The following is a 24,348-nucleotide window of genomic DNA, read 5'->3' as shown; positions in this document are numbered from 1 at the left end:
AAGCCTACACTAGATCCAGGTGTTTTAGTCAGTTATATACCCAAACCCAACCTCCCTTTATTTCTAAAATTCTTGAAATAGTTGTTGCTGCCAATTTTGTGTTTATCTACATAGAAATAGTTTGAAGAGTTTCAGTCAGGATTTAGAATCCATCATAGTACAGAAACAGCTCTGGTAAAGGTCATCAGTGATCTTCTAGTAGCTTCAGACAGTGGACTGGTTTCTACACTGGTTCTACTGGATCTCAGTGCTGGGTCTGATACAGTTGATAGCGACTGGAACATGTTACTGGGATTAAAGGATTAGATTAGAAAATCTTTATTGTCCCAATTTGGGCTATTTGATTTGCCCAAATTGGGCAAATCAAATAGCCCAACTGTTCATCACTCAGTTTCCCATTTCAACACATTTTGCCACTAAGAGGCAGTTAAAGATATTCAATATAGGCTCTATATACCTACATAAATACACTATGAACTGTGCTTATCTTTGACCTGTTCAACTCTATTATTGCTTTTACTATGACCACCATATAAACCCTGATGGCAGAAACGTCGTCCCAGATCCATGAGAGAAGTTTTGCTGTACATTCAGAAGTGCACGTGTCCAACTAAAATCTACATAATTTGAAAACCAAACTATATTATTATTATTATTGATCTTCCTCAACCAAAAATTCTTTTTACTCATTCAAGTTGTCACAGATTTGGTTTTTGGATTTTGTTGTATCGGTTGTTATTCCTGCCGAGCTAATTAGATCTTTTACTGTCATTTCATTTATTTAGTTTTTTTAATCTGTAATTTCTGTCCACCGTCTACTTTCCCTTCATCCCCGATCAGCCTTTTAGGATTGAGATCCACTGTGAGCACCAGAGGTTCTGGATATTCGTGGACAGACACCAGATCTTTGACTTTTATCACAAAATGAAATCTTTGCAGTCTATCGACACGGTACGGATACAAGGAGACCTGCAGATCACCAAGCTCGGCTAACTCCCGAGCTTGGTGATCTGTAGGGCAATTTGGGCAAACGAAATTCAAGCCATAAAACGATAAAAAGAACCATAGATATCAATAATAAATGTCATCAGGTATTCTATCATGACCACATATGTAGCCTGCAGTGCAAAGACACAAGCCTAAAGCGTACTGAGAAACCCTACAGCTGAGGGAACAAATGATCTGAGGTATCGGTTTGATTTGATCCTCTTAGCGAAGCTGGACCTCTTTCCAGACGGCAAAAGTTGGAACTCAGTCGTGTGTTATTTGAAGCAGGGGAGTATTCAGAAACTTGTAGTTCATTTCTGAAGTGATGGCTGAATATTTAGAAGATTTTGAACAGTTGGGTGAGGTATTTGAATTTGATGGCCTACGTCAGGGATGGGCAACTGGCGGCTCGTGGGCCGCACCAAATGATGCTGCAGGCCACATGCGGCGAATTAATTTCTAATTGTTATAAAATTTTTAATTGTTGGCTTCACTGCTTTTGAAGTATTAGATTGTCTCAACCACGTGTAATTTTGCCTCCAACCGCTAGAGGCGCAAGAAGCCTTAACCTCAGCAAGTAGCTGCTCTCTTCTTCATTGAACACCGAAGGTTGTTAATCTTCAAGCAGTAAAGATGTCCGCGCCAAAACGCAAACTTGACCAAGAAAACCGCATCTTTCAGGCAAGATGGGAAACTGATTACCTCTTCACAGAATTCAAAGGCAAACCAATGTGTTTAGTGTGTTTTGAAACCAAATCAGCCATGAAAGATTTCAATTTAATTCGCCACTACACCACACACAAAGACAAATTTGAAAAATACATCGGAGTCACTATCGTTGCTGACCTCAAAGGGAAAATTCACCGACAACAGAGCCTCTTCACCAAAACCACCACTGCACAGGAGTCAGCTCTCAAGGCCTCTTATGTTGTTACCCTTGAGCTGGCTAAAGCCAAGAAGCCCCTGTCTGACGGTGAGATGGTGAAGCAGTGTCCAATAGAGATGGCTAAATCTTTCGGAGATGACAACATGGATAAAAACTTTGAAACTGTATCTCTATCTCGTCGCACAATGACATGAAGAATTTTCGATATTCAAAATCATGTTGAGGAAAAGCTAAAAGAAGTAATGAAGGACTGCAAATATTTCCCCCTTGCGCTGGATGAGAGTACAGATGTGACAGATGTGAGCCAGCTCCTCAGTTTTACCAGAACCATTGACAGTGAAGCGAAGTGCATGAGGAACTACTGAAACTGTTGTGTTTGCATGAGACCACAAAGGGCAGGGATATATTCAAAGCTGTAAAAACGGTAGTAAACGACCATGGAGATTTTAGCAAATTTTCAGCCGTTGTGACCGACGGCGCGCCGTCCATGTCCTTGTTTTGTGTGCCATTTTTGTCGTTTTGTGTTTTTTGTCTCATTTCTGTCGTTTGTCCATTTTTTTGTTCACTTTGTAACTTTTCTGTCAAATTTTTTGTCTCTTTTTTTTTGTTGCACGTCGTCAAATTTTTGCCATTTTGTGTCTCAATTTTGTCATTTTGTGTCTCATTTTTGTAATATTGTCTTTTTTGTCTTTTTATATCTGACTTTCCTCTCATGTTTTGTCGTTTTGTGTATCCTTTTTGTCTCACTTGTTCTTTGTCTTATTTTTGTCATTTTGTGTTTTGCTTTATTTGTTGTGTTGTGTGCCGTTTTGTGTTGTTTTGTCTCGTTTTTGATTTATTTTGTGTCACTGGCCCATTTTTTTGGTGTTTTGTGTCTCATTTTTGCAATATTATGTCTTGTTTTTGTTTTTTTGGGTTTTTTTTGGTCTTTTTTTATCTGAATTTTGTCGTTTTGATCATGTAGTACAAACTGGTCCGGTCCACAGGAGGTCAAACTGGGCTGAATGTGGAACCTGAACTAAAATGAGTTGGACACCCTTGATATTAGAAAACAAACAGCTTTATTGGGTAAAAGTAGTTCATTTCCTTCTCAAATAAACGAACACGCTCTAGAATAAAGAGATGACAGGAATAAAGGGTTCTCTGAAAGTTAAATTTCGTGTTTTCCGGATTGTTTCGCTTCTTGCAGCCTCTAATAAAATATTTCCCACGGTGCCTGAAGGCAGCACTCGGTGGTCTCTCCGCCCAGCTCGAGTCCGGTTTGGTGGTGGTTTTACTGGGTGCAGCGCCAGACACCAGCTCACCGACACCAGGTCCAAACCTCACTGCCTGCACGGGAAGGTGAGTAATCCTGGAGATGCCCCATGCAGAGGGCGGTGGGGCAATAAACCGGGAGGGTGGGGTTTATCAGTAGGCTGGATTGGATCATGTCACATTGTGTTCTAACAGGTCTGCTGGGCTCTAACGATGCTGTGGGTCTGTCAGATCTTCAGTGGAGGGAACCAGCTCCTCCAGGTGGATTCAGAACAGTTCCTGGAGAACTATCCAGATAAATACTGGCTCTGTTTGAGACGCAGTGATTATCCGCTGATTTATCCGCTGCTGAAGCCCCTCTTCCTCTCCTCACCCAGCAGGAGCTCCGAAACTTTCGGGAGTGTTTCCTAAATAACGCGTGAACGTGTGCGGACCCGTCCTCCTTTGTTCCTGCATGCAGCGCGCGCCCGGCGGCTTTTCTTAAGGTCGACAGATCTGTGCGCGCGCCGCCACACCTGTCTGATCAGCTGTTCAGACCTGTCAGACCGTAGAACCGTGGGCTCGGTAGAAACAACGCAGCAGAGTGGTTCCGCCCTGTGGTTCCTACAGGGACAGAGGGGGACCAGTCAGACCAGTCAGACCGGCCGCACCCCGCCCAGCTGGGGCCTGAGAGGCTTTCAGGTGCCGCCGAAAATAACAACAGTGGGGCTGTAGTGATATATATGTATATACATATATATATATATATATATATATATATATATATATATATATATATATATATATATATATATATATATATATATATATATATATATATATATACACATACATACATATATATATATATATATATATATATATATATATATATATATATATATATATATATATATATATATATACATACATACATATATATATATATATATATATATATATATATATATATATATATATATAGAGAGAGAGAGAGAGAGAGAGAGAGAGAGAGAGAGAGAGAGAGACTATACATAGACACTATATTTACTATATACTACTCTCTCTCTCTCTCTCTATATATATATATATATATATAATGTATACAATACTATATATATATACATCTATATATATATATATATATATATATATATATATATATATATATATAAAATAAAAAAATTTTTAATGATAATTTCACATTTTTAGACTACTACACAGAATAAATTATTATATATGTTGTAATACCGTTGGGCGCTAAAGTTGCATTTGATCCGTCGGCCATGTTTTTACATCCGTTGCCAAGGGCAACTTTAGGAAAAATTTACCTCAGCATGTTCATGAAATCAGTTAAGCACACTTAAAATGTCAAGAAAATGCAATATGCTATAAGCTGAAGAGGAATGCTAGGAATGTGTGCTTTCTAGAAAATGGAACCAGTCGGTGAGGTGGGCGGGACATGAAACGGCATTCTTGGGTCAAAAGATACCCATATTCCATGGAGTATGGGCATCTTTTGACCTATATTCAGTGGAATATGGGTATCTTTTCAAAGGGTTAAAAGGGCCGTGCACCTCCCAGACATCCAACTACAGCTGTTGCCTCCATTGGTATTTTTATATACTAACTGCTTTGCACAAAGATAATGCCTCTGTGACACCATGTAATATAGGAGGTGGATTAATGGGACCACCAGAACTCCACAGTCATGTGTGAAATCTGTTTGTCTGTCCTTAGATGATGTGGAGCATTGTGATCCTGCTGACTGCTGCTCTCAGAGTGGGTGAGTGTCTCCAATTATCTCATTTCTCCTCCACCTTTTCCCTCACTGCTGTCTATGAAAGGATCGACCATCACTGTTCAGGTGGAACAGGTGTACAGTATTTAGTAGAATTTATTGGACAACAGTACATCTGCAGAAAAGGTAGAAGATAGCAGACAAGTATAGAATAGTAAAGTTCTGCATTTATTTCTGTCGTCCTTGACATGGAATGCTTCATCAAGATGGAGACAAGCAGACAGAAAACAGAATATAAGGAGTCGGAAAAACCACCCAGGAACATAGCAGTTAGGTTTCAGCAGCAGCCAGTTGGCTATAGCATCCTATACAGGCGTTGGACCAACATGGAGGCTTGGTTTCAAACTTTCACACTGTAGTGGGTCTCATATCGGACAATGATGAGACCCACTACAGGGAGTAGATCCAGCACCTTATCCAGTGGTGCTCAGACAACAACCTTGTTCTGAACACCACCAAGACCAACAAGGTCATGGTGGACTACAGGAGGTCCAGGAGGACGGAGGATGTCTCCTCATTCAATGGGAAGTGGTGGAGCGTATTGACATCAAGTTCCTGTTACCTGACCTGGTCCCTGAACACAGCTCACCTGGTAAAGAAGAATCAACAAAGACGCTTCTTCCTCAGGAAGCTGAAACGTTCTGATCTCTCCCCTCATCTCCTGATAAACCTCTGCAGAGCCACAATAGAATCCATCCTCTGTCTCAGCAGCTGCACAGCTCTGGATAGGAAGGACTTAGCAGCCCAGGGGATTGTGGGAAGTCGTCTTCCAGACCTGGACTCAAAATACCGGGTCCAGAGGAAGACCCGATGAATCACTGCCGACCCCACCCACCCGGGAAATGGACTGTTTGTTCCGCTTCCCTTCGGCAAACGGTACAGAGACATAACAACTCTGATTTCCAGATGGACAAACAGTTTTTATCCCCGAGCTGTCCGATCCATTTCACCCCTGAACACACAACAGACTCACTATGTACAATAACGAGCTGAATCTTGCATTGGCCTGCACTTTACCTCCCATCCTACTGCTCACGTGCACTAATTCTGTTTACATATTTATTTATTTATATCTTTTGAGGATTTTTATTTTATTTTTATACAGTGTGTCTTTTTTATATCTTTTATCTATAGCTGGGAGTCAACAGTCGAAACTTCACTGTGTGGAAACACAATGACAATAAAGATTCTGGATTATCTTTTATTATGAAAACAGTTCAGCAAAAAATATTTCTTATATACTATACTGAGGCGAGAAATAACCAATGCAGCTGCTGAATCTGTCCTCATTTTAGTTCAACAGCGTCTAGTTTATGGTATGTGTCCCCAGAGTCCGTCAGTTCCAAAGGAAGTACTACTTCCTGTCCAAGTAGCTCTAATTTTAATGGTTTATTCCACCCAAATAGTTCTTTTTAACCAAAAATTTAAGGTTTAAAAGGTTTATTCCATCCAAAATACCAGTTATTACAATAATAATGATAGCTTAGTTGCTAAGAGTTGCATTTGGACAAATTGTGTAATTATCATTCTTATGTCATTATCAGGTAAAACAATAATGGAATCATATGTTGTGGCCTTTGTGGTCTCTGGATCTCAACCAAGATGCTCTGAAAGGTTGGAAAGAGGCAAAACACAAGGATGACTTTGGAGGTAGATATATTTATTCGACACAGATATACCTCCCTCTGCTGGAAGCCTAGCTGCTGTTTTAAACTGTTTTAATGATATAAACTGTTGGATGGTACAAAACTTCTTACAATTAAGCAACAGCCTCTCGCCAACATCCTCGGTCCTCTATCCACTAACGTACAGCCCATTGCCAGAAATATAGTGTCCTGTTTGACGCTGACCTCAGTTTCACCCCCCCATCAACAAAGTCATCCAGTCCTGCTTCCTCCAGATAAGAACCATCTCCAGAATCAAACCAGTCCTCCCTCAGTCAGACCTTGAAAAAAACATCCATGTCCTCATTAGATGCCATCTTGATTACTGTAACTCCCTTTTATTTCCAAACCCCCTTGTGTGAAGTCATCCTTTAAACCAGCTTTTAATTAGCTATCCATTCTGTACATTTTTGTAATTTTTTTATGTTCTACTTGTCAAAGCACTTTGTGAATGTTCTTCTTAAAGGTTGTATACACATAAAGTTATTATTATTATTGTAACTTAATAAAGGACATACTGAATGTCTCAACATTATAAAACAATGTTAGAATTAAAAGACTAGCTATGAAAACTGTGGAGGAAAATCTAGTTTTAATGTTGAACCTTTTTCCCAGCAGACATTTTGACTGATCACAGGTGGAACGAGTGACGAATGAGGTCCATAAAGGCTCTTAGTAAACTCTAGGCACTTTTCCACCAGCATCTACTCGACTCGACTCGACTCGGTTTAGCTCGTTTTCCATTCCAGTTGAGTACCACCTCATCGTGGGTGGAGTCACAAAACACTAACCTTCCTCCAACATGGTCTCCAATAATCCAGCGGTGGAGTCGAGGCCACTCTCCCTCCTGTTGTTTGCTGGTTGTTGCCGGTAAATGGCGTCCATTTAGCTAAACCACTTCCAACACCTCTGGTTTGACCCACTCCGGCTGTTGTGGTCCTTGATGGACCGATGGTCACTTTTGAGCTTCTTCAGCTTCTCCCGACACTGCTTTATTGTCCTGCTGTATCCGTGGACGTCCGTCCGGTCAGAGACCTCCTGATAAACTTTCTCCATCCAGCTCCCTCTGGATTCTTTGGTCCGTCACCAAAGACAGAAAAGTCTCTTCATTCGTCCACGGCACAGGTCTGGTGTGTCATAACTCCTTGTCCAATCAGTGGCCTGCACTCTGTAGACGTCACATTATCGGCTCCACTCAGCTCACTGGGAACCCCGGCCCAGTAGGAACTAAAACAGTAGCTGGTACCAGATTCTACATCCTGATGGAAAACCGCACAAACCCAGTAGAGTCGAGCCGAGTAGGTGCTGGTGGAAAAGCACCATAGGATAGAACCAGCAGCAACTCTTAAGAGGAATCCAGCATTAATACACCTCTGCTTTAAACTGGGACCAGTTCAGATACCTGCGACTTTATTACCTGTAAAACTGTTAAACATTCACACTGAAGATTGTTGCTGCTTAATGCAGCAACAGACAGAGATCATTTCATGCTTCTATCATCTGATGAATTAATACAGGAGTGTCCAACTCATTTTAGTCCAGGTTCCACATTCAGCCCAGTTTGATCTCTAGTGGATTGGACCAGTTTTTACTATATGTTCAAAACAACAAAAGTCAGATAATGAAAAGACAAAAAACCCCACAACAAAACAAGACAAAATTTTGCGAAAATGAGACAAAATGTCAAAAAATGAGATAAACAACATGAAACAAAACAAAAAAGGGGAAAAATAAGGCAAACAAGTTACAAAGCAACAAAAAATGGATAAATGACAAAAACTAGACAAAAAAACACAAAACGGTACACAAAACAACAAATAAAGCAAAACACAAAATGACAACAATAAGACAAGAACCAAGTGAGAAATAAAGGAAACACAAAACAACAAAAACAAGAAAACAAAAAAAACATGAGATGAACGACAAAAGTCAGACAAAAAAAGACAAAATATGACAAAAATGAGAAACAAAATGACAAAAACAAGACACAAAACGACCAAAAAATTGACAAACGACAAAAACGATACAAAAAAACACAAAACAACAAAAATAGCACACAAAACAATGAATAAATCAAAACACAAAATGACAAAAATAAGACAAAAACCACAAGCAAGACCAAAAGCAAACAACAAAAATGATAAACAAAACGACAAAAACATGAGATGAATGACAAAAAAAGACAAAAAATTGACAAAATATTACAAAAATGAGACACAAAACGACAAAAGAACAATGAACAATCTAGTATTTTACTTTAAGATCCAAACAACTTGTCATGGTTTAGAAATGATTTGAAATTTATAGTTTTACTAATTTACAATCTGCAGTTAATGTCTTCTGTGGAATTTTTACACTTTGAGGGCCGGATTGGACCCTCTGGAGGGCCGCTTTTGGCCCGCGGGCCGCATGTTGGACACCCCTGTATTAATGTGTTGTCTGTAGTTAATTATCATCATCTACAGTTAGGCAGATCTGACTACGACTCAGTGAAACAAGTCAGCAAACAGCTCAGAGTTGGTTTACAGCAGCTGTCATTTAAAGGTTTTTAACGTTAAACAATAAAACGATTCATGATCAGTCACTCTCACTGTGACTGTCGTCCATCATGGAGAGAAGCGCTGCTACTTCCTTTGGTCCAACACAGTGTAGTAGATGGAGATGCACAGACCTAAACATTAATAGAAGCTGAGGGTTACTTTGCTGCCTGAACCTTTCTGACTGAATGAATAAATACCTACAGCATCAGACAGCATCAGTAGCTTCATTAATTAATTATACATCTTCCTCGGCACGGAAACCAGGTCAATCAGGAGCTATCTTTAAATCACACTGTACTTTCCTTCACCTGAGACCTGAGAGGAACAGTTTGTCAGCTGCAGTTAGATCATTTAACACACCATCGAATCTCAGCTCCATCTCAACTGGATGTTACTTTACTAGAAACGTCTCGTCCGTTTGGTAAAGTTAAAATATGCCTGTCGAATCAGCTTTTTATCAGGAAGATTTATCCATTTCAGAGCAGGATATTTGTAGCAGTGACTTCAACAATGGTGGCAAAATAGTGAAATCTGGCTAGAATTAAAAGTTAAGACTGGCCTCCACAAAGTCCTGACTGAAGAAACAAGAGAAAGACAAAGAAGCTTGTAGACTGCTGCTGTACCAAAAGCAGCTAACTGAGGTGAAAATGGCCAATGGCATTTACCCAAAATATTAGAAGAGCTGTTTGTATATTTTTGACCCAGCACAATTGATCATAATTCCAGAAGACCTGTAGTAAATCTATGAAAGAACCAAAATGCATGGCTGTTTTTTAATGGTTGGTTAATCCGTTATGTGTCGTTTCTCACCCTTTGTGGTCCAATCAGTTTTCAACAGGATTGTCTCATCTGTCATAGATTTTCTTGTGTTATAATTTGTAATACAAACTACATACTGATGAATGTGAAAAAGGTTTTTGTCATTTCCTTCTACTCTGCCTTCCCCCCAGAGTCCTACGCCGTCCATGACCTCCATGAGCGTTTGGCCCACGGTCGCCAGCTGAAAATCTATCTGCCCAAGAACGTGGAGAAGCTGGTGTTCACCCCAGCAGATGAACCCAGCCGGACCATCTTGTACTGGGAGAGGGGAAGAGTCAGGTCAGACACACTCAGGTTCACCCCACATCCCGACTACTGACAGAAACATCTGGAGGGAGTGGTCTCCAGTGGTGTTTCAGGTGATCTATCTCCATGTCCTCTACAGGACCAAAGGACGGGTGTCCGGCTCAGGCAGCGACCGTCGCTGGTACATCGACAAGGTAACCAAAGTCTTTTATGTTTGGTAAAAACCTGTGGAAATAAAATGTTCAGTTTAACATGAAACTAATGCACTTTTGTCCAATCACTGATGTTCTCCTTCAGTTGTTGGTAGTAAAATGTCTGCTCATAGTTTGACCAGTGGTTCTAGATCTTCAGTGTCTGTATGTTGTTGTCAGGTGACTTATGAGGACCAGGGGACGTACATCCAGAGAGACTTTTGGGATAAAGAAATTTCTACTGTCAAAGTGGCCGTCACGCGTGAGTTGGATCAGAACAACTTCTGGTTCCTCAAACAGTTTGTATGTAACCATTTCTGAATACAATGGCAGGAGGTGTGTTTTCATTAACCTGTTTTATGCACATTTTAAATTTCTGCCTGAGTGGAAACAATGAAGACAGTTTTGAAATATTGCAAGAAAGGGTTTATGTTTGGGTGAGGTTAGTCTTCCTTAGCCAGCCCATAGGATGAAGGAAAAGACTTCAACGATGCAGGTTTGGTGTTCCTCAAACTAGCGACAGATGGAATAGATCTGTTGGAGGGTTTGCATGCATGGGGACGAGCACTGGGACTAAGGTGGATAATCTAATGAAAAAAACTGCCAGGCCTGTCTTACTGCACGATTCAAATCCTTGGCAAAATTGAAAATCTGAATCTGCGTGGAGGTTATTGTTGCTGTTTCCCTCAGCAGATGAAACCTTAGTACACAGATAGCGAAAGTAGTAGAATGGCTGTGAAAATAATTGGTGGTTTAAAACCACATCAGACTAAGGTGAAGTTAGTTTTTGCTAAATGCAAAATGCGAAAATACAGAAGCCTCTCTAAAGTCACGTAGCAGAAGTAAATGCTGGTGTGGTTCCAGTGAGAGAGCGCCATCGTCTACGGTCAGCAGCAGCTCCAGTAGCCTCCACAATTCCACTTCCTGTGATCTCTTTGATGCTGTCCAGCCAACTCGCTGCAGGTCTCTTTCTCTTTCTGTTAACCGTCCCTTGAATGATTGTTTTCTCCAGGCAGTGATGTCTGGTAGCATGACCGAAATAGCTGAGTTTCCTTGCGATGATGTTAGCCCGCAGTGTTTTTTCGACTCCTAGCTTCTTGAGTACAGATGCGTTTGTTCTCTTGTCTGTCCGTGGTATCCTCAGGATCCCGCGGTAGCGCCACATTTCAAAAGAATCCAGTCTAATTTTACCTGCTGACGTCATAGTCCAGGATTCAGAGCCATGTGATGCCAATGAATGCAAAGGCTGCTGATCTCAATAGTGTGACCTTGAGGGATGAAGGAAGTTTACTTTTCCATAGCTTGGTCATGTTCTGCACGATGCTTCGGGCCATTGCTTGTCTTCTTTTGATCTCTTGGGTGCACTTCTCTTTTGCGTTGATGACCGAACCCAGGAACTCAAAGCTAGCTACCTCTTCTATTCCATTACGGTCCAGAGAAAAGTCTCTATCTACATCACTGTGGCTATCGTCAACAACCATGATTTTGGTCTTTTTCGTCTTCAACAACAGTCCCATGTCTTCGCTTGCGGTTTTCACAGCCCTCGGCAGGTCTATCAGTTCCTTGCTACTATTACAGACCAGGGTGGTGTCGTCAGCTACTCATGGAAGCCTAGAAGGGATTATATTACTAGAGACATAACCAATGCTACTCCGCCTGCTGTCGGTCCCAGTAGTTTTACCAAAATGACTGTAATTCTGGATCAACAAAACAGGACAAGATGTAAGAGTGATTAAATGAACTAACTATAATGTTACCTGCTTTCCTCTTGTGGTATAGTTGGTGGTTCGCCCTGCATAAACGGGAAATCACGTTACACTATTTATATTGCATTTTAATTTTCAAAACTGACAACAATGAACAACATCTCATCTTTGTGGAGTTAACTGCCTCTGAGTTACTAATCAGAAGGTCCAGGGTTGAAGCCCCATCACTGCCACTTATGATCAGAACTGCACACATCTTGGGGGAATAAGAGTATTGTCACATTGTTTAGAAAAGTTCAAATCAAGTTTGGTCACCTCTGACTTACTCAGGTCTCTGATTGGCTGAAACGGTGGAGCACTAAAATGCTGTCAGGTTCAACATCAAGTAATTGAGGCCAAAAATGTCCATACGATTTCAAACTGGCATACATCCACAATTAATGTGGTTGCAAAAGCTTTTTTTCTGAGTTCAGAAAGGAAAGATGGCCAAATAAAACTCCACACATCTCAGTCTCTTTCTTCTTCTCTCATCCATTCTAGCCAGACATAACTATGTGAAGTGTGTAGCAGGAGAGAGTCTCTACATCTCCCTGGAGGGCATCGACCTGGCTGACGCTCTGCTCTCCTTCTCTTCTGGGGAGGCTAACTTTACTCTGGTGAGGTGGATAGATGGGGGTCTCTCGACAGATAAGGGGTTAGAGTGTTTGAGGTGCAGGATAGGGGTTTACATTTACTTTGTTTCCCACAGGTGCGTGATGGTGCCCCGGTGTCCCAGGACCTTCCGGATTACTGGGACCGGGTTCGGACTCACTCCATGAACATTGAGATCAAGCATGTGAACTACAGCGATGAGGGGCGTTACACTCTGAGGGACCGTAGGGACAGGATGGTGTCCATAACCAGGATGGACCTCACAGGTAGGTCCACAAAACACCTCTACAGGAGGTCCTCGACTTACGTCACAGTTCCGTTCCTACGGTGTGACGTAAGTTGATTTTCGCCGTAAGTCGGAACTCAGGTCAAAATGTAAACAAAGCCGTTATGTGCATCATGATATCGATCAATTTACATGTTTGTACAACTACAGTAACGAAAACAGTCATTTGCTCACATTGAAACACAATTCGGTAGGAAAATACCGGCGAAAATGTAAACTGGAAGTCTGACTTACGCTTGGGAGCCATAATGAAGTTAGTGAATGTAGCATAATCCAATGTGGAAAATGTAAACAAAGCTGTCTTATAGCGCTGCGTGACGACTGTACATACAGTATTCATCCGCTCCGCTCGCCAACTAGTTCCACTGAAGCAGTTCCGACGAAACGACAAAACGTCATAAACCGAGGATCTCCTGTATGTTCTTTTTTCATTGCATGGATCTTAGCTTCCACACATCGGTCACTAACTCTTCTTGTCCATGTCTGTCTGCGGTCAGATTTTGAAATTTTTCAAATGCAAAATCCTGATGCTGTGTAAAGCTCTAAATGTGATTTTACTGTTTACTTTAGACTCTGAACTGTCTTCCAGCTAACGGCACAGCTTATTTCACAATAAGACCAAAAACAAAAGCGAGACAAAAAGGAAACACAAAACGACAAAAACATGAGACCAAAGGCAGACAAAGAAAGACAAAAAAACAGCAAGACAAAATATTACAAAAATGAGACGCAAAATGACAAAAAAAATTGACAAATTACACGAAACAAAACAAAAAAAGAGAAAAAAATTGACAAAAAAGTTACAAAGCGACAAAAAATGGACAAACGACAAAAATGACACAACAAAATACAAAACGACAAAAATGGCACACAAAACAACGAATAAAGCAAAACACAAGATGACAAAAATAAGACAAAAAACCCAAGCGAGACAAAAAGGAAACAAAATGACAAAGACAAGAAACAAAACAACAACAACAACAACATGAAAGTCAGACAAAAAAAGACAAAAAACAACAAAAACGAGACAAAATATTACAAAAATGAGACACAAAATGACGAAAGCACTATGAACAATCTAGTATTTTACTTTAGGATCAAAACAACTTGTCATGGTCTAGAAATGATTTTAAAATTATAGTTTTACTAATTTACAATCTGCAGTTAATGTCTTCTCTGGATTTTTTACACTTTGAGGGCCGGATTGGACCCTCTGGAGGACCGCTTTTGGCCCACGGGCTGCATGTTGGACACCCCTGCTTTAAATGTTAATTCTCTCAAGGTGGCGCAATGGTGACACATCAGTAGGTGTTCAGTGTTGTATGACTGTCCTATGGTGGACTACCTGGTGGATCCTGTCAGTAGCATCTGCTTGTCTCAAAGCTTAAGTCCAAGAACTCATGGCCGGTACAGTGAAACTATGAATGGCTCATTAAATCAGCTTTGGTTTAACATCTGTCATAGCTTTTGGAGACATCATGCGATTCTGCTGGGTTTTCTGCTAGGGTTTGCCTGAGGGGGAGGAATGTGATCCTGGTGCCAGTAGCTGAATGTTCAACTGGCAACCCGGGGCAAACTAAAATGGCAGGAAGTTGACTGAAGATCTGGTTTACAGTTCCACTTCCAGAAACAGCAGGAGGCTACTCAGATGATGTGAAATTAGCCAAAACTAGCATAGATAACTAGCAGATCAGTGTGTGAAATGGTTACTGAAGGAAGGCAAGAAGAGTCAAACGACTGCTCCTGGTAACCTGCACTGAAAAAAATGCTCCTCTGAAAACAAGAAAAACAAACTTATTTCAAGGAACTTTTACCTTGAAATAAGTGAAAAATCTGCCAATAGAACAAGTGAAAAATGGCTTGGTAAGATTTCTTGAAAGAAGATATGATATTTAGAATCTTGAGATCTCAAAAATAGCTGGGAAAACTTATTTTAAGCTCTATTTTACCAGGATTGTCAAGCTTAGGTGTCTTAAAATAAGCCAAATATGCTAAAAAATAAAAAAAAGAAGAAGAAGAAGCAATTTTTCACTCAAAAATAGATTTTCGTTTTCATGTAACCTCCTAATTTGAGATGTATTAACCCCAGGGTTTCCTCTACATTCATTCAGCAGCGGTGGGCTGCCGCTCCTTTAAATTTCTTTCCTTTTTTTTTTTTTTTTTTTTAATCGTCGCAAATGCGCCACTGCTGCATCTCCACCTTCACAGCAGAGTCTTGTACTGTGTCGGGTCTCGCGAGTACCAAGGTAAACTACAGATAACTGTCTTGCTCACTATCTACTCTTTGATATGTCTGGTTAATAGACGTTAATTAGTCGCCAGAGCGCGGCCTTGAAAGTGACGTCACATCAAGCATCCAGGCACCAGGTCAGAGAGTCAGAGGAGGGTCGTCTTGGAAACTAGTTCAGCGACTTATCGGAGAAAAGTTATTAGCTTAAGATAACTGAAAAAAATCCAAAAAATCAGTAAAAAGTTCCCCAAATTTCTGAAAATTTGCAAAACCTTCAGGAAGAAAATTCCAGTAATTCCTTAAAAGTTTCCCTTAAAAATTTTATTTAAAAAAAATCCCCCAAATTTGGCAATAGAATTCTTGTAAATATTTTCAAAAAATGAGTAAAAATATTCCAAAAAATTCTAAAAATATCTAAAGTGATTCCATATATATCAGTAAAACTTCTAATATTTTCTTTAAGAACATTCACAAAATAATCACTCAAAATCCAGTGACATTTGCTGGATTTTGGGCGATTTTTTTGTGAATGTTCTTAAGAAACATTTTTAACATTTTTTTCCACCAAAAAAATTGCAAAAATTTCCCAAAAATGTTGAAAATGTGGACATCAGAAGTTTCACTGTGAAAGTAATTTTTTTCTCCACATTTTCAAACTTTAAAACAAGTCAATTTGACCTGCAGGACGACACAAGGGTTAAACTTATTTTGAATTTTCTTGTAAAATTCAACTCAGAACAAGATAATTTCAAGATTGTTTGACTTAAGATATTTAAGATGCATCGTCTTAAATCAAGTGGGATGAGACATTTTGACTAAAAATAAGACAATAGACTTGGTAGGATTTTGAGTTTTTGCAGTGTGAGGACAGCTAATGGATAATACGTCTTTTTCTTTCTTTTTTTTTTTACTACAGACCGTCATGAGTATTCAGAAGGAAACCCTCTCATGGCTCTGCTCCTACTGCTGGGAATCCCAGCTGGGATTTGCTGCTGCTGTCGGAAGAAGATTTTCAAAAAGAAAGCCACCACTGCTACAACGCTCCAGGTACCGTACGCACAGACACATTCACTGACTCATTCTTACAGGGCTCTTATTTCCTCTGTAATTCAGTTTTAAATAGGCGGAAGTAAAAAATTTTAGCTTGAGTCAAGTTAAGTCTGTCTGACTCGATGTGTGAGGAACGGGTTTGATCACGTTTTATTGAATCTAAATCAAACCTTTTAATGTGTTGTAATTGGAAAGTTAAAACAAATCTTCCATTAAGTGCAAGATTTTGTGCTCATATGTATTTTATGTACAAATTTGTCTTCATTTAACATCCTGTGAGTCAAATTGACCCGTTTTAAAGTTTGAAAATGTGGGAAAAAAATACTTTCACAGTGAAACTTCTGATGTCCACATTTTCAACATCTTTGGGAAATCTTGAAAAATTTTTGATGGAAAAAAAGAAATGTTAAAAATGTTTCTTTAGAACATTCACAAAAAAATCAACCAAAATCCAGCGAATTTTGCTGGATTTTGGGGGATAAAATAAAACTTTTAAGGAATTATTGGAATTTTCTTCCTGAAGGTTTTGCAAATTTTCAGAAATTTGGAGAATTTTTTTTGCTGAATTTCTGGATTTTTTTCAGACAAGGAAACAGTATTTTTTGGTGCCTGTAAATGAGGACAACAGGAGGGTTAATTATGTTACTGTTGCATAATTATCATTACTTTCTCATCACGTTGTTGTTCAGTCCACTTACCGTTACTCAGTCCAATCAGCAGCTAACAAACGAAACTCAAGATTAAGTAAATTATGAATTCAGAACACGTAAAAATAGACACGAATACCAGGAGATAAGCAACAACCACTAAAGACAATGAGCTAAATAAATGGGAAAACACAATACACTAGCGACTGGGTGAGTAGTGACCAGTGCGCTGAGAATGGCATGAAGAGGAAGGAAACTACAATAATTCCAGCTTCTCAGATGGGAAAAGCCAGAGTTACTAATTGGAAAGCAAGGAATTATTGTTATACTTTCTCTGTTGGACGGAAGAAGTGCATTTATGACGCCCAAAAGATACTTGAAAACGTGTCAAAATTGGCACACACACCAGGACTGGTGAAAAATGTTATGTTTTAGGGGAAGGGAACACGTGTGTGACAAAATGGCTCAATAGCGACCCCCGGAATATTATGAAAATTCAGCCCCCAGACAGCGTTTGACCTAGACTTCTGAAATTGGGTACGCATATATTGGTGCAAGAGAAAAAACCCTCCTGCACCAATACCCAAAACCCAACAGGAAGTCGGCCATTTTGAATTATGATTCATATTTTGGACGATTTTGGGTCATTTTTGGACATTTTTTAAAAGCAATAAACTCAAATAGGGTGACCACAAGAGAGCTGAAATTTACCTAGGATGTACACTAGGCATAGGTGATCGAAAGTTACCAAAACGCTCCGCAAAAGTCTGAGGGCGTGGAAATGGCGACCAGTTGAATGCGGCCATTTTGGATGTTTCGCCATAAAACAGGAAGTGCTGTCTAACTAGCGCATACATGCTCCAATCTGCCTCAAACTTCACATGTGTGATCAGAGTCTGGCCGTCATCACATCCACATGTCGATATACACGCTCAATTGCAGCGCCACCTGGTGCACATGCATGTGATAGCCGAGCTGCGAGGATGCGAGGACCCGACCAATGTTGCTTGCAGCTTTAATTGATGTTGTTTTTGTTTTACTTCAGTGAAAGGAGCTAAAGCTAGCTCATTTGTGTCTCTTCAGAGTTCCCCAGAAACAGTCCATCCTCCTCCCAGCGGTCCTGCTGGACCGTGTCCTCCGTACAGCTCTCCTGGACAACCAGGAGCGGTGAGGTTAACCTAATACTGATTTATAGTTGTTTGAAATCCGTCTGCCGTTGGTTTGTTGCTGTTTACTGGTTGAATTACAGAACGTTCTTTCTGTTTGCAGGTCTACTACTATGACCCCAACTCTAGCATGGTATGTTAGACATTTTAAAACACACGTTTATGATACAATTAAACTTATAGAACCATCATGGAACATATTACTGATAAATGGACAATTATTAGCCAGCTAATGCTAATCTATTTTCTGCATATCTACATGTGTGTGTTCCTTTCTAGGGTCCTGCAGTCCATCCTCCCCCTCCATCTGCTGGTCCAGGACCGTGGAACTGCCCCCCACCCTCCCCTGTGAGCACCAAGTCTATCGACTTCATTAACTCAGCCTAACATGCTCTTACGACAATAGACACAACCTCTCAGCTGGTGTCGTCTTTTTTTAACTAGTATTTGTGTTTTTCTACCCGTTTAGATTTCCTTTTTCCTGCCTCCTCGCTCTGTATTTACTGATCTACCTTGTGTCCTTCTGCAGGGTTTTAACCCAGCCTACCCACCACAGAACCCTTCTTACCCTCCTGCTGGTCCTGCTATGATGCCCCCTGCCCCGGCTCCCCAGTGGAACGGCCCACCCCAGGGGCAGTACCCTCCTGAACCCGCATCAATGGTATGATCCGACTCTTTACATGACCAATGATGGTGGTTTCAGTGTTTGACCTTTGACGTGTGTGTGTGTGTGTGTGTGTGTGTGTGTGTGTGTGTGTGTGTGTGTGTGTGTGTGTGTGTGTGTGTGTGTGTGTGTGTGTGTGTGTGTGTGTGTGTGTGTGTGTGTGTGTGTGTGTGTGTGTGCGTGTGTGTGTAGGGCTATGCTACAGCTCCAGCCACCTACAGCTCTCCTCCACCACTAGAATCCGGTGAACCCGTTAAAGAGGAGGTGAAGATGGAGAACATGGCCTCCACACCAGCCGAACCCTTGCTTCCTGCTGCACCACAGGTATTCACACGTGCACACACATACGTGCACAAACCCATTGGAAGAGAAAATGAGTCAGCTCACTGTAGAACACAGCGTTTGCCCATTATTTTTACACGTTCCTCGTTGTTAAGGGTAAATAATTGTGGATTCTCCTTAAAGCAACAATCTGACTGATCTAGCCAGTAAACATTCGTGCATTTGTGGGTTTGTACTTCCAGTTTTACCAATTAAAACATCTAAACCAGGGGTGTCCAACATGAGGCCCGCGGGACAAAAGCGGCCCTCCAGAGGGTCCAATCCGGCCCTCAAAGTGTAAAAATTCCAGAGAAGACATTAACTGCAGATTGTAAATTAGTAAAACTAGAAATTTAAAATCATTTCTAGACCATGACAAGTTGTTTTGATCCTAAAGTAAAATACTAGATTGTTCATTGTTCTTTTGTTGTTTTGTGTCTCATTTTTGTAATATTTTGTCTTGTTTTTGTTGTTTTTTGTCTGACTTTCGTCTCATGTTTTTGTCGTGTTGTGTTTCCTTTTTATCTGGCTTGTGTTTTTTGTCTTATTTTTGTCATTTTGTGTTTTGCTTTATTCGTTGTTTTGTGTACCATTTTTGTCGTTTTGTGTTTTTTTTTTGTCTCGTTTCTGTCGTTGGTCCATTTTTTTGTCGCTTTGTAACTTGTTTAATTTTTTGTCTTTTTTCTTTTATTTCATGTCGTTTGTCTCATTTTTTTGACGTTTTGTGTCTGATTTTTGTAATACTTTGTCTTGTTTTTGTTGTTTTTTTGTCTGACTTTCGTCTCATGTTTTTGTCATTTTGTGTTTCCTTTTCGTGTCACTTGTGTTTTTTTGCTTTATTTGTTGTATTTGTGTTTCTTTTTTGCAATATTTTGTCTTGTTTTTGTTGGGTTATTTGTCTTTTTATCTGACTTTTGTCGTTTTGATCTTATAGTAAAACTGGTCCGGTCCACTGGAGATCAAACTGGGCTCAATGTGGAACCTGGACTAAAGTTAGTTAGACACCCCTGAGGTAAACCATTCTTGTTTGTAGAGGGGGTAGTGTACAGTGCTACAGCTAGCCTCCAAAGCACAGACTGGGCCACCCTCAGTCAGCTGGGATAGACTCCAGCCCCCCGGGACCCTCTTGAGGATGAAGCGGTGTATAGCTTTCCTGTGACGTACATAACGATGCAAAAATGCAGAAGAAGGCATTGCCAAATGTGGAAGCAAACTCAACATGCTTTTCTTTCCACTCGCAGGGTGAAGCTGCTGTACCCAACGTTCTCAGCTCCTCTGATTCCGCTCATCAGTTCCAGATTGACGATGGGAATAAATCCACCAACTTCCTGTAGGAGCACCTTCCTTCTGGTCTGATTTACTTTGATGTCACAGTTTGTGTTCTCCTGTCTCAGATCTCATATCAGGGAAGGAAAACCAAAGCTCTTGCAGTATATATATATATGTATATATATATATATATATATATATATATATATATATATACATATATATATATATATATATATATATATATATATATATATATATATATATATATATATATATATATATATATATATATATATATATATATGAACACAGACAGTATCAGTCAAAAATTTGGACACGTTCTCATTCAATGGTTTTTATTATTTTAATTATTTATTTTCTACACTGTAGATTAATACTAAAGACATCAAAACTATGGAAGAATACATTACAATGAGCTTCATGAGGTAGAACCTGAAATGGTTTCACTTCACAGGTGTTCCTTCTCAAGGTTCATTAGTGGAATTTCTTGCCTTCTTAATGGGGTTGGGACCATCAGAAGTCAGGTTGGTCTCCAGTTGACAGCCCTATTTGACAGCTATTAGAGTCCATATTTTGGCAAGAAACAATCAGCTAAGAGAGACGACAGTCCATCATTACTTTAAGAACTGAAGGTCAGTCAGTCCGGAAAACTGCAAGAACTTTGAATGAATCCTTAAGGAACCATCGAGGAACTACCCAGGAACCTACCAGAAACCATCTAGGAACTACCCAGGAACCCACAAGGACTTTGAATGTATCCCCAAATGCAGTCACAAAAACCATCCAGTGCTACGACCAAACTGGCTCACATGAGGACCTCCCCAGGAAAGGAAGACCAAGAGTCTCCTCTGCTGCTGAGGAGAAGTTCATCCCAGTCTCCAGCCTCAGAAATGTCAAGTTAACAGCAGCTCAGATTAGAGTCCAGATAAATGCCACCCAGAGTTCTAGTAGCAGACACATCTCTACATCAAATGTTCAGAGGAGACTGAACCAATCAGGCCTTTATGGTCCAATATCTGCTAAGAAACCACTACTAAGGAAAAGCAACAAGCAGAAGAGATTAGTTTGGACCCAGAAACACCAGGAATGGACATTAGACCAGTGGAGATCTGGGCTTTGGTCTGATGAGTCCAAATCTGAGATCTTTGGTTCCACACATTGTGTCTTTGTGAGACCAGAAAAGGTGAACAGATGGTCTGTACATGCATGGTTCCCACCGTGAAGCATGGAGGAGGAGGAGGAGTGATGGTCACTATTGGGGATTTATTCCAAGCTGAAGGAACCCTGAACCAGCATGGCTACCACAGTATCCTGCAGCAAGATGACTGGTTTAGTTGGACCATCATTTATTCTCCAACAGGACAATGACCCCAAACACACCTCCAGGCTGTGGAAGGACTATCTGACCAAGAAGGAGATGATGGAGATGATCTGGCCTCCACAGTCACCTGACCTAAACCCAATCCAGATGGTTTGGGATGAGATGGACCACAGAGTGAAGGCAAAAGGACCAACAAGTGCTCAGCATCTCTGGAACTCCTTCAAGACTGTTGGAGAACCATTTCAGGTTCTACCTCATGAAGCTCATCCAGAGAATAACAAGAGTGAACAAAGCAGGAATCAAAGTAAACAATCTAAAATATAAAACGTGTTCTGGTTAGTTTAACACTTTTTTTGTATTTGTACTTTTTGGAATTATAAAAAGTGTATATATATATATATATATATATATATATATATATATATATATATATATATATATATATATATATATATATATATATATATATATATATATATATATATAAAAACTAAATGCAGTTTTTAAATGATGATTTAATGTTTTAAGGGAAAAAAGCTATCCAAACACACCTGGCCCTGTGTGAAAAAGTAATTGCCCCCTTGTTAAATCATGATTTAACTGTGGCTAATCAATTTTTTTAGAAAGCAAGTTCACACACCCAAGCAGAGATCTCAAAATAAAGATCTGAATAACCTCCAACTAAATGCCGCCATCCAAAGAAATTCAAGAACAATTGATATCTATCAGTCTGGAAAGGGTTCCAAAACCATTTCTGAAACTTCAGGACTCCAGAGAACCACAGTGAGAACCATCATACATAAATGGAGAAAACATGGAACAGTGGAGAACCTTCACTACCAAAATTACCCCAAGAGCACAGAGACGACTCTTCCAGGAGGTCACAAAGGAACTCAGGAGAACATCTAAAGACCTGCAGGCCTCCCCAGCCTCAGTTAAGGTCAGTGTTCATGACTCAGCAATAAGGAAGAGACTGGACAGAAATGGATCCATGGAGAGTTCCAAGGAGAAAACCATTGCTGAACAACAAGAACATAAAGGAAACAAACATCTGAATGATCCCCAAGACTTCTCGGAGAATATTCTATGAACTAATGAGATGAAAGTTGAGCTTTCTGGAAGATGTGTGTCTCGTTACATCTGACAGCATTTCAGAAAAAGAACATCCTAGCAACAGTCCAGCAAGGTGGTGGTGGTGTGATGGTCTGAGGACCTGGACGACTTGCTGTGATTGATGGAACCATGAATTCTGCTCTCTACCAGAAGATCCTAAAGGAGAACGTTCAGCCATCAGCTCCTGACCTCCAGCTGAAGCTCATTTGGGTTCAATGATCCAAAACACACCAGCAAGTCGACTTCTGAACGGATTAAAGAAACTAAATGAAGGTTCTGGAGTGGCCGAGTCAAAGTCTGGACCTGAATCTGATTGAATCGCTGGCAGGACCTTGAAAAAGCCGTTCAGGCTGGAAAACCTCCAGTGTTGCTGAATTAAAACAATTCTGCAAAGAGGAGTGGACCAGAATATCTCCACAGAGATGTGAAAGACTCATTGGCAGATCTAGAAAATGCTGCAACCAGTTATTAGGTTTAGGGGGCAATTACTTTTCACACAGGGGCAGGTAGCTTTAATCATCATTTAAAAACTGCATTTTGTATTTACTTTGGTCACACTTGTTTGATGATCTTAAGCATTAAAGTGGGGAAAATATGCACAAAAAAAAAAATTTGAAAAGGGGGCAAATACTTTTTGTTTGTCTTTCTGCTGAGGTGACTACATTAAACCTTGTCCTGTAAACACACTATGCAGACCAGATGTTGCAGACCTGCTATAGGTTGATTCATTCATTCTAGGCAGCTAGGTTTTTTAAATCATGTCAGATCAGTTCTAAACTGCTTTACGGTCGCAGTTTGCATAAAAAATAAACTGTGTTTAGTTTTGATTGAAATCTTGTGTTTGTATACATCTTTTACAGTTTATCTTTCAGACCAACATGAACACAGAGTGCCTTTTCATCTCGATGTGAAGGTGAATGTGGCCCTTTAAGCTCTGCCATTGGACCACATGATCAGACCTGTTGTTTCACCCCGTGTCCTGGAGCTGATGTTACTTATATGGAAAAACACGCTTGATGTTGAACTTTTGCTTTCAGATGGTTGTATTTAGAATTTTATTTGCTATGTAAAAAATAATCTTCTGCGTAGCTCTAGTTGGTGGTTCTGGAAGCTGGTGAAGTTGGAGATGACGTGTAATTATCCCCACCTGTTGTATTTGTTGTCAAGGTCCCACTGACCTCTAACTAACTAACTAACTAACTTCCTACCTCTCATTTTATACTTCTTCACATCGTACATGTAGCTGATGAGCAACTCTGTGTCAAAAAATTTACGCATGAATAAAGTTAAACTCATTGTCTTTCCATTTTCAGTGTGTGTTTCAAGTTTGTGTTACTAACAACTTTTAGGAAAGTTCTCAAGATTTTCAACAGAATAACAACAATGTAGATGAAACTGTTGTTTTTTTAATCTCATTCTGTTTTGTCCAGACCAGGGGTGTCCAACTAATTTTAGTCCAGGTTCCACATTCAGCCCAGTCTGATCTCCAGTGGACCGGACCAGTTTTTACTATATGATCAAAACGACCAGTGA

At 40.1% G+C, this 24,348-nt stretch overlaps 1 protein-coding gene across 1 annotated transcript; it reads left to right on the top strand.

Moving 5' to 3' along the window:
* The first annotated feature begins 1,749 nt into the window (after positions 1–1,749).
* On the top strand, positions 1,750–24,121 carry wu:fc21g02 (uncharacterized). The gene is made up of 16 exons (XM_023270193.3): positions 1,750–1,960; positions 3,063–3,214; positions 4,847–4,892; positions 10,062–10,209; positions 10,316–10,370; positions 10,548–10,629; positions 12,614–12,729; positions 12,822–12,990; positions 16,157–16,287; positions 18,021–18,104; positions 18,207–18,236; positions 18,383–18,451; positions 18,633–18,764; positions 18,960–19,091; positions 20,330–20,418; positions 23,676–24,121. The coding sequence occupies exons 1-16, from the start codon at positions 1,750–1,752 to the stop codon at positions 23,695–23,697; spliced, it is 1,668 nt and encodes a 555-aa protein (XP_023125961.3). The 3' UTR covers positions 23,698–24,121.
* Positions 24,122–24,348: the final 227 nt, after the last annotated feature.

The sequence above is a fragment of the Amphiprion ocellaris genome, chromosome 4 (genome assembly GCF_022539595.1).
Source record: "Amphiprion ocellaris isolate individual 3 ecotype Okinawa chromosome 4, ASM2253959v1, whole genome shotgun sequence".
Classification (NCBI taxonomy): Eukaryota; Metazoa; Chordata; class Actinopteri; family Pomacentridae; genus Amphiprion; species Amphiprion ocellaris.
This window is presented reverse-complemented; position numbering and strand designations above follow the sequence as displayed.

What these genes read in the sequence shown, in the direction of transcription:
- wu:fc21g02 (XM_023270193.3), top strand. Translation starts at nt 1,750, where the DNA reads ATGAAAGATTTCAATTTAATTCGCCACTACACCACACACAAAGACAAA. An exon ending in CCACTGCTACAACGCTCCAG is followed by an intron (nt 16,288 to 18,020) that starts GTACCGTACGCA and finishes GTGTCTCTTCAG; the next exon opens with AGTTCCCCAGAAACAGTCCA. An exon ending in AATAAATCCACCAACTTCCT is followed by an intron (nt 20,419 to 23,675) that starts GTAGGAGCACCT and finishes CATCTTTTACAG; the next exon opens with TTTATCTTTCAGACCAACAT.